Source organism: Sinocyclocheilus anshuiensis, unplaced genomic scaffold (genome assembly GCF_001515605.1).
Source record: "Sinocyclocheilus anshuiensis isolate Anshui unplaced genomic scaffold, SAMN03320099.WGS_v1.1 scaffold538, whole genome shotgun sequence".
NCBI classification, from domain to species: Eukaryota; Metazoa; Chordata; class Actinopteri; order Cypriniformes; family Cyprinidae; genus Sinocyclocheilus; species Sinocyclocheilus anshuiensis.
In genome coordinates, this window is record NW_015544166.1 from 721,513 (window position 1) to 732,972 (window position 11,460).

Sequence of the window (11,460 nt, forward strand, 5' to 3'; positions counted from 1 at the left end):
AAATATTTAAAAAAATTAAGTACGATCACTTTTTTCTTTTATATATTTTATTAAGTACAGGTCAGAATAAGTATGCGTTTCATTTTTACATAAATATATATGTCGCGCAGGATGACAATGAAACATAATTTCACCAATATACTAACATTTTATTTTCACAAAAGTTATTTAAACCATTAAAGTAGACAATTCACTTGCATTTAATATGCTTTCAGCGTATGTAAAATCATTTTTGGAAATGTATTTTCATGCAGTCACAAATAATAAATAAAATAGAAATACTTACTAAATAAATAAATAGTCAAGCATTTGGTCTAGTTTGTCTCACATGTTAAGCCAATCTTAATAAAATAAATAAAAATAATCACATGTAATAAAATGGCTTTACTCTTTTTTTATTCTTTACAACACTTAAATTCTGTTAACGGAGTCTCTGTGGCTTTATTTACCTGCTCCTCCAGCTGCTTGTTCTCTAATGTCAATTGCTCCAAAAGCCCTGACACCTTCTTTAGCGACTTAAGGTCGCCACCTATCTCTTTCTGAAGTGCAACTACATCATCTGTAAAGTGTCCGTCCTCTGAAGGAGATTCAGAGTTCCTGCTGTCTGTACGGTCTAGATGAGAAGGAGCATTGCTGCTGTGCTTGTTGTGCTTCATCACAGGCGCTGCCATGTTGCTCGACACGTCATCAGTGGATTCTGTCCGCGGCTCCCTCTAGTGGCAGAAAGTACTCCAAAATGTGTTTTGTTTTATAACTTTATTTTATTTTTTAATTATTGTTTTAAATCTTGTACTTCTGCTAAAATGATAACAAAAATGCTTTTTCACACTTTTCATTGACAGAAACTAGGGCTACCAATAAGCATGAATCACATTATTATTACGATAATAATCAGGATAAAATAACGAATCATGGTTAAAATCGACATTTGACAGAAGTAGACCTTGACATAAACGCCTATATTTAACATATATAATATTTTATTTATTAAATTATTCAAATGGAACGTAATTTACTTTAAATAATTTTAACAATTTTTGAAATGTAAAAATTTAAACCGTAAAAAAATTTTTTTGAATTTCATGAATATTAATATTCGTGATTACGTAACTCAACTCTACAGGCACGTAATCAAAACCGTTTGCGTAATTAACATTCATGAGCTCAACCTTTGACGAGGATGTTTGTGACGTTTCTAGTTTTTCTTCCAGGCAGGCATGGATAAATACATTAATTTCATAACAAAACGACACGTATGTGTTTAGAAACAAGTTTATGCTAACGTATCACGATATAGTTACAACAAAAGTGTAAGACAACGTAGACGCAACAGCTTTAAGACTCAAGTCATCAAACAGACGTAAACAATGAAAAATGAGATCAGTTGATACGTCCTTTTTTATTGAACAACCATAAAATATAAATATCGCGGCATATGTGCCCGTAAAAAAAATTTTGACTCATGAATATTAATATTCGTGATTACGTAACTCAACTCTACAGGCACGTAATCAAAACCGTTTGCGTAATTAACATTCATGAGCTCAACCTTTGACGAGGATGTTTGTGACGTTTCTAGTTTTTCTTCCAGGCAGGCATGGATAAATACATTAATTTCATAACAAAACGACACGTATGTGTTTAGAAACAAGTTTATGCTAACGTATCACGATATAGTTACAACAAAAGTGTAAGACAACGTAGACGCAACAGCTTTAAGACTCAAGTCATCAAACAGACGTAAACAATGAAAAATGAGATCAGTTGATACGTCCTTTTTTATTGAACAACCATAAAATATAAATATCGCGGCATATGTGCCCCTATATTTACATTTTAATCGAAAAGTGTACAAATATTTGCCAGACGTATGCTTTGTTTGTGCGTTCCTGCATTGATAACATTATTTTTGGCTTGCGTGCCAGCAACGGAGACACTACTGTCACCATGTTTAGTGCTGTAAAAGCAGTTGTACAGTATTTCATGTCAGTTCCTAGCATTGTGGTCGTGCAAAAGACATAAATCGCCCAAAAATGTTATTTCTTGGCTCGTGTAGTTGCAGGAGGCGCTGGCGTAAGTGCCTGCAGGCCTCTGTGATGCACTCCTCTGGTTTGAGGTTTCCTGACATGACTCTGACAGGGCTCTGCTTGCCTTGGATGGCAGAAAGGCCATAAGTTGTTAAGGATCTTGAGGTTTGAGAGTGTTTGCCAAAGTCAATTCTGGCCTGAGCAGCAGCTGTATGAAGTTTCTTAAACTGGCACGTTACACCAGTCCAGCTTAGCATGGCAGTCAGCATCACACAGTGCCTTCAAGTTTACGTATAGCACCCTGAAAACCGGACCTCTTCTTTTGTAACAGTATCCAGATGAATACTGGTGAGTCTGTTGTGTGTTTTGGGCTTTATTCAAAAAAGTACAAACATATTATACACATAAATAATATGATTGTAGTAATTCATATAAATAAAATTATACAAATTTAAACACATTTATACATATAATTTTACAAATAATTACATTATTATCAATAATACTGTACATATAAAAATATAATTATTGCAATAAAAAGTATATTTTTAATGTTATGCATTCAGTGTCATACAATGTAGTAATACTTATATCTATAATTATATTTATAATATATAATTATAATTGTATTTATAATATTAATAATAAAAATACTATTATAAACTATAAATTTGTCATTTTTATTGTGTGTGTGTGTATTTTTAAAATAATATATAATTCATTCTAAATTGAAAATATGTATGTTTTCAAATATAAGTAATAATGTTTATATGTGCCTATACGTATATGTATATATTCTCATGTGTGTATTTAAATATAATAATATTTAAAATACTTAAAATAAATAATTATTAAAAATTATGTATTAAATATAAATAAATATATATTATTTATTTATTATTTAATAATTGTATTTATTATTTTTTGTAGAGTTTATTTTTTGAACAGCCTCTGAATATTACAAAAAGCTTTGTGAAACATTTTATCTTCCCTTGAAAAGCCTATTTATAAGTCTATTCCTGTTTTAACTATGCACAATTACATGGTTTATTCAATTCAGCTTGTTTTTTTCTTACTAGGTCACGACCTACCAGTTGAAGCACCAGCACCATAAAGGTATTTGTAACATATCTGCATTTTCAAGCTGTCAGAAGAAAATGAAAAATTAGTCAGCCAAGGGTACTACAGCCAGACAGTGTTATCGTCAGGGGAGGGGGCGATCAAGAACTTTGTCCCGGGACTGTTGATGAGCATAGCCTACTCATTTGTCCCCAGGGGAGAGGCGGCCCACCCATCAAAATCTGGTTCCAGGCCATGAGCATTTTAGCGATGACAACGATAGAGTGACAACCTTGAGCTCCCAGTCTGAGTCAGAGAGTGAAGCCAGGCAGTGCTCACAGCCCAGGAAAATATGAATCGACTAGGGAGATGGGACTGTTTAGGGAAGCTTTTGCACCTTCCCAACCAACTCAGCTCCTTTTGTACAGTTCATACCAAAGACTTAAAACAAAATGTACATATTTAGTTCTAAGTATTTCTCCAAAAAAAAAAAGTTGTTACTGCGATAGATGCTATCTGATGTAAAAAATGTGGGTGGTCAAGAGTCCGAGTTACCTGAGGGTGATATATCACTATGTCTGTCACCATCCTTGTTGCTGAAACAAGATAATTGATCTCACTGTGAGATAAAGGTCTAGCAGTCTTTTGTCATGTTTTTGTCATGTATACCCATTGATACATGTCTCATGTTTTTTTTGTTTTTGTTTTTTTTAAACAGGTCCAGTATGTATGATATGGAATCATATGCACCATCATAAGGTACAGTAATCTCTTTCACTATAGGACAAAGGTCATATTACTACAAACATCCAGCAGTACTCCATAATCCCACATTACTGTCTGTCTGTGAAGTATCAAGAGTCCTTCTGAATGCTTCAAAGTGGCAGTGGGTGACCAGTGAAGTTAATGCTATTCAAAACAGATCTGGGAGCATGTTTTTCCCACATTCCTCACCCAGCTGTTTGCGTGTGAATAGAGGGGCTGCACAAGTTTGCGTGAGAGATTGTGTGTGTGTCAGTGTCCTTGTGTGTCTGTTTTCCTGTGTCATAGTTTGGCATGCAAATATCACTGCCGCTCCATCTGAAAGCACGTGCTGGAGATTTACTACTAATCACAGGAGCGGCTTTACTGACTACATGCGCATGAAAATCGCATTCGATTTTTTGCACAGCCCTATGTTTGTGTATGTGCAGGGGTATTGTGTGGAATGTCTGACTCTGTACATGTGTGTGTGACTGCGGAGAATTCGCTTTTGGGGGCAACAGTCGCACAGGACGGTGTTATGAGTTAGAGGATGTCCTGTGGACAGGGCAAAAGAAGACTGTAAAGATCTTGTGTCTGTGTGTGTGTGTCTGTGTGTGTGTGTGAATGTCCTTGTGTGTCTGTTTTCCTGTGTCATAGTTTGGCATGCAAATGCCACTGATTTAAGAACATTCTAAGTTCTGTAATATCTCAATAAATTTTTAACCCTCAGAGACACACTGTAACATCACAGTGCAATCAAATAATGCCTATTTTCACTAAATATAGCTCACACTCTGAAATACATTATATTAACAATAGAGAAAAAAGTCTCATTTATACAACTTTTTTTGGAGAGGGAGATTTTGCAATAAATAATTTATATAATAATCTAACTATTATTATTATATATGCACTTTACAATTAAAACTATTACATTTTATTTAATTAGTAATTGTAATAATTGTAATGCCATATTTAGTGCAATTAGTTTTCAGTAAATATGAGTTAAAATTACATAAAACTGCAACTCACACTCTGAAATAGATTATAGAAATAAGAATAATGTCCTTAAATATAGGAATATTGTTTCTCATTCATGTTAGTTTTTTTGGGGGGGAATTTATTTAAATAAGCAATATAAATAATTATTATTATGTGCACTTTGCAATTAAATAATATTAATATCATTTAAATAGTAAGTGTAATAAGTAATTTTTAGTGCAATTAATTTTCAATAAATATAGGTTGTAATTAGATGCATTATATAAGTTACATACAATAATTTCTAAATAAATATATAGAACTAAAAAGAATTGCAATCTGCATATTTAAGCGTCCGGACCTGACATAACATGCAACACAAAACAATTAATGAAACTATAATTGTAAAGGCAACATGCAAAAACATAAATCTATTGTTTTGGCCAACAGATACTGTAATTGCCCACCACATCTTCCAATTATATATATATATATATATATATATACTGTATATATATATTTGTAACATTTTTTGCAGGAATGTAGGGCTCAAACACCATGTCTACACCAGACATCACTGTTGTTGCTTGTTGTGACATGTAGGTGCTGTCAACAATGAACGTGACAAAGCACCAGTTGCAAACAATTTGTCCTTTGTGTCAGTACATCAAATAGAAAGAGGCGTCAGTTTACTGTCAGTCATACATTGGCATACTGTTTATAATATATTATACTTATAAACTTAAAAGTTTTAATGTGATAAGAATAAATTTTTGACTTTAGTCACGTCACAAGACTGTATATCCTTTTTATAAATAATGCTCAAATATTTTTATGTCAATTAACAGGAAAATAAGGTGTTGAGGTCTCAAGAAAGCTAAAAGCTAAAAAAATATGTACTTGCACACGTAAAGGGATAGTTCACCCAAAAATGAAAATTACCCCATGATTTACTCACCCTCAACATATTCTAGGTGTATGTGACTTTCTTCTTTCAGACGAATACAATCTGAGTTATATTGAAAATGTCCTGGCTCTTCCAAGCTTTATAATGGCAGTGAATGGGGGTCGAGATTTTGAAGCAAACTAAAGGTTATCAATCCCTCATAAAAGTGCTCCACACTGGGGGTTAATAAAGGCCTTCTGAAGCGAATCAATGCGTTTGTGTAAGAAAAATATCCATATTTAAAACTTTATAAACCTAGCTTCCGCTAACTGTCGTATACGTGTTCACGAGAGAGTGGCGTTCCATCAGATGACGTAGGACAGGGATCCTCAAATCTGGCCCACGAGATCCACTTTTCTGCAAAATCACAGGTAGGTGAGTTTGATCAGGTTTGGAGCTAAGCACTGCAGTACAATGGCCATCCAGGGCAAGATTAGGGGAACCCTGACGTAGGTGTAGCGTAAGCTCCGGTGAGAAGTGACAAACGTGGAAGTGCAGATGAGAGAACAAAATAAAACACCTGCCACGAATTAGAAGTACAAAACAAGGATTTGTAAAGAGGAGACTAGTTTTTCTTTGCTGTAAACAAAACTTGGTTCTCGAGAGATTAGCATATTCTCACAGGAGCTTACGCTACGCCTGCATCCTACATCATCCACTGGAACGCCACTCTCTCGTGAACGAGCGTACGACTGAAGCTACGGATTGCGGTTAATAAAGCGTTAAATATGGATATTTTTCTTACACAAAAGCATTGATTCAGAAGGTCTTTATTAACCTCCCCGAGCTGTGTGTACCTTTTATGATGGATGAATGCACTTTTTTTTGGGCTTCAAAATCTCGACCACCATTTACTACCATTATAAAGCTTGGAAGAGCCAGGACATTTTTTAATATAACTCTGATTGTAATAATCTGAAAAAAAGAAAGTTATATACACCTAGGAAGTCTTGAGGGTGAGTAAATCATGATGTAATTTTCATTTTTGGGTGAACTATCCCTTCAATTATAACTAGCGATGTTTTGCAGCATTGAAGACTCATTTTTCTTCTGAAATTTACTGCAAAACAAAATATGCTTTAAAACCAATTACTAAAAACACTATCAATCTGAATGTCTCTGAGGATTGAGAAGTAATGGAGTTGTTATTCCTGGTATGTTTGTGTATGTGCAGGGATATCGTGTGGAATGTCTGTACATATGTGTGTGTGACTGTGGAGAATTCACTTTTGGGGGCAACAGTCGCACAGACAGAACAGTGTTATGAGTTAGAGGCTCTCCTGTGGACAGGGCAAAAGAAGACCGTAAAGATCTCTAATAGTGTGGCCTTTTGATCTAGTGCTGCTTTGGCATTCCACTTCAGTTAATAAATAGCCCAACAAATCATCATGAAAGCTGAAATGCCACAAAATCAACAGTAAACTGTTTTTTTTTGGGGGGGGGGGGTTTATTGGCTTGGATCACGAAGGTGATGATGCCTCCTTTGTTTGTGGCTGTTTTAATGAATGTATCAATGGAATTTCTATAAACCAGAGAGTTTAAGCTGCTCTTCTGTGTACAAAGTAATCAGTTAGCCCTTGGATGGTGACGAGGTATTCTGCATGTATATGTGTGTGTGTAAAGCCTTGCCCGTTTCTCTCCTCCTGCTCCCGGGAGCTTGTTTTCCCAGATTTGGGAGTTGCAGGTGCAGCGTCCAGCTGCAGCTCCGCTGCACACGCCAACAGCATGAATAATTTTCCCTCCTTTCAGAGCAGTGAAATCAAAGCATATGGAGGACGTAAAAGAAGGGGGGGCATGTTTTATCTGGATCTTTACCATCACTCCATTAAGCTACGTTACCAAGCCGAGTGTGGAAAAAAAGAGAAGATCCTGTGTATATGCTTGTTTGTGGGCCGCTTTCAGATAGGGAGTGGAGGGCAGTGAAAATCAAGCTCTCACAGTCGAGTTCACAGCCCTGGCTTGATTGTTTTTCTTGTCTTGGCTCATCTTAGGCCGTCAGTGTTGTCATATTGTCCATGTGCATGGAGGCACACAGGCCCTGAGAGAAAAAGAGAGGGACCACACATGGAGAGCGAAGCCCCAGGGAGTATCAGGCCTGTGTGAAGTGCTTTGCCAGGACCCAAGTCGCCTCGCTTCACTGCTTGTCATTGGATCTCAGATCTGCTGATAAAATTTGCCCCCCTCTCCTCTTTTAAAGTGATGAAATGTCTCTCCTTACCCAGCCCACCTGGGTATAGATGAAGAGGTCCAATAAGTCCCTCTGAGTAAGTGTGGTCTGTAGCTGAAAGCACGCTCATAAATGAGGTCGGTGTGGTCTGAAGATGTCAGACTAGATGCATCCACCTCTATTGAGAGTGACACTAACAATGCATTTTCAATGCTCTGTTTTGTGTGCACAGACAAACACACATGAATATAAATGTTGCACTCCGTTTTGTTTTTTTTTCTGCTGGTTACACAAATCTGTGGCCTTGATGTGGTGGCCAGCTCCATTTGAAATAAAATGGATCTTTTTTTCAGACACTGATTTAACTGGAGTCTTCATATAATGAGAGTGTTTTAACGAGACTTCTAGAAGTACAGTATATCAATACCTTATCTTTTATTTGCTGAAATTAGAGTTTTTGTTTTGTTTCTTGTTATTGGACATTTACATATTATTATAATATTTATTATTTTTAATTAGCTTTCATTACATTTTTTTATAATTGGTATTTTTATATTTACTATATTTTATGTAATATGTATATTTTATTTGTATATATTTTTTTACCTTTAATATATTTTTTATTTCCGATTTAGTTTTAGTAATTTTTGTACTTTAATTTCAACTTGTTTTATTTCAGTTGGTTGCCAGTAACATTTCAAGTAACATTTTCATTTAAGTTTTTTAAATGTAAGTTTATTGTATAATATTTTATTTCAACTTTATTTTAATTAATAAAAGCCATTTGAACACTACTGGATATCGTATGTTTAATTGTGCTCAATTGTGCTCAAAAATGCTAATTTCCCCTGTTTTTTTTATTTAGATCACATTTGCGGTTATCTAACACACCTTAAAGGGATAGTTCACCCAAAAATGAAAATTTGATGTTTATCTGCTTACGGTTTCTGGCACAAACCGATCGTTTCGTGTCTTAGGACATCAATGTGTCATCACGAGCCGCAGGGTTTAATTTGGATTTGTCTGTGCATGTTTTTTTTACTCTCATAGATTTTGTTAGCATTGCCATGCATTATACGACTGATAGACTGCAACGGTTTGTGTTAAAAATCATCATATGTGTTCTACTGAAGAAACAAAGTCACCTACATCTTGGATGCCCTGGGGGTAAGCAGATAAACATCAAATTTTCATTTTTGGGTGAACTATCCCTTTAAGTTACTCGTTACACCTTACACGTTACACTTTTCAATGTAATCTTCAATGAATCTCACATTGAATATCTATTTATTATACTGTGCATTATAATGTTGTGATGCCTAAATTCACCCATTTTTTTTTATTTTGTGATTTATTGAGACAAAGTTGTTGTTATTGTTGTTGCTGTTAATAATAATAATAACAATAATGAAAATATTTATATAAACCCTTAATACCGGCTATAGTTATTGGTTATGATCAAAAATGTGAAAATAATTATCAGCTTTTTCGCATTGTCCAGAATTTTAATTTCTGTTAATTACCATTAATTTCTTTGTGTAAACTTTTAAATAAGAGTAAAATACTAACGCACACCTTGTCATGTTAACTTCAGGCTCAACCAGTGGTGTAAGGTTGGAGTGTGGGACTTCCTGTTTATAGCAATATGAAACATTTTTTTAAAACTTTGTATGGTTTTTGTTGTATGGTTTACACACTGTAACTTTAATATGTAGCTGTAAAACTTAAGGCCCATCTGTATCACACACTCATTCGTTGTGCTTCATGGGAGTCTTCTAGGATTATTTGTAGTCAAGTGAATAAGACAGACCTGTAAAATCACTCCCAGCCTCTCTGATTGCTTTACAATGCCTGAAACATTATAAAGCTCTGTGAGTGACAATTGCAGTCATTTATAATGCCCATATGTTTCTCTCTTCTTCTCAATTATATATATATATAAAAAAAACAATTGACTGAAATGGTTTTTGACCCACAGTGCAATGCTTTTACCATCAGACAGGTTAACTGCAGTGATGTCTGGCACCCGAGATTGGAGTTATTTCAGTAACGCGCTTGATTCAACTTAAGGGCGAATGACTGAATCAAAGAAGGCTGTAAATATTTGTGACACACCACCAGACTACATGGCACCTGGTGATGACTGATAAGCCATTGCAAGTTGATGTTAACTGTTGTTAATGCATTGTTTTGTTTGTCATTGCTGTGGCTGTTATGGCTGGTGTATTTTTTGGCCTAGACTGTGAAAGTAGTGTAACTATGACCAAATCTCATTTCAAGCAGCACTTAAAGGGATAGTTCACCCAAAAATGAAAATTTGATGTTTATCTGCTTACCCTCAGGGCATCCAAGATGTAGGTGACTTTGTTTCTTCAGTAGAACACAAATTATGATTTTTAACTCCAATCAATGTGTCGTCACGAGCCGCAGGGTTTAATTTGGATTTGTGCATGTTTTTTTACTCTCAAAGATTTTGTTACCATTGCCATGCATTATGTGACTGATAGACTGCAACGGCTGGACTTAAAAATCATCATTTGTGTTCTACTGAAGAAACAAAGTCACCTACATCTTGGATGCCCTGGGGGTAAGCAGATAAACATCAAATTTTCATTTTTGGGTGAACTATCCCTTTAAGTTACTCGTTACACCTTACACGTTACACTTTTCAATGTAATCTTCAATGAATCTCACATTGAATATCTATTTATTATACTGTGCATTATAATGTTGTGATGCCTAAATTCACCCATTTTTTTTTATTTTGTGATTTATTGAGACAAAGTTGTTGTTATTGTTGTTGCTGTTAATAATAATAATAACAATAATGAAAATATTTATATAAACCCTTAATACCGGCTATAGTTATTGGTTATGATCAAAAATGTGAAAATAATTATCAGCTTTTTCGCATTGTCCAGAATTTTAATTTCTGTTAATTACCATTAATTTCTTTGTGTAAACTTTTAAATAAGAGTAAAATACTAACGCACACCTTGTCATGTTAACTTCAGGCTCAACCAGTGGTGTAAGGTTGGAGTGTGGGACTTCCTGTTTATAGCAATATGAAACATTTTTTTAAAACTTTGTATGGTTTTTGTTGTATGGTTTACACACTGTAACTTTAATATGTAGCTGTAAAACTTAAGGCCCATCTGTATCACACACTCATTCGTTGTGCTTCATGGGAGTCTTCTAGGATTATTTGTAGTCAAGTGAATAAGACAGACCTGTAAAATCACTCCCAGCCTCTCTGATTGCTTTACAATGCCTGAAACATTATAAAGCTCTGTGAGTGACAATTGCAGTCATTTATAATGCCCATATGTTTCTCTCTTCTTCTCAATTATATATATATATAAAAAAAACAATTGACTGAAATGGTTTTTGACCCACAGTGCAATGCTTTTACCATCAGACAGGTTAACTGCAGTGATGTCTGGCACCTGAGATTGGAGTTATTTCAATAACACGGTTGTTCAACAAAACGGTGAATGACTGAATCAAAGAAGACTAAATATTTGTGACACACCACG

At 34.8% G+C, this 11,460-nt stretch overlaps 1 protein-coding gene and 1 long non-coding RNA gene across 2 annotated transcripts in view; one reads left to right on the forward strand and one right to left on the reverse strand.

Moving 5' to 3' along the window:
- The window catches only part of LOC107695894 (RAD50-interacting protein 1-like), a 7,509-nt gene extending 6,808 nt beyond the window's left edge, over positions 1-701 (reverse strand). Inside the window, exon 1 of the mRNA XM_016495993.1 lies at positions 450-701. Within this exon, the coding sequence (XP_016351479.1) occupies positions 450-671 (222 nt within the window). The 5' untranslated portion in view covers positions 672-701. The remainder of the gene's footprint in view (positions 1-449) is intronic.
- A 2,409-nt stretch (positions 702-3,110) lies between these two features.
- The window catches only part of LOC107695866 (uncharacterized), a 10,684-nt gene continuing 2,334 nt past the window's right edge, over positions 3,111-11,460 (forward strand). The window contains exons 1-2 of the long non-coding RNA XR_001635038.1: positions 3,111-3,143; positions 3,805-3,845. This is a non-coding gene — a long non-coding RNA (uncharacterized LOC107695866). The remainder of the gene's footprint in view (positions 3,144-3,804; positions 3,846-11,460) is intronic.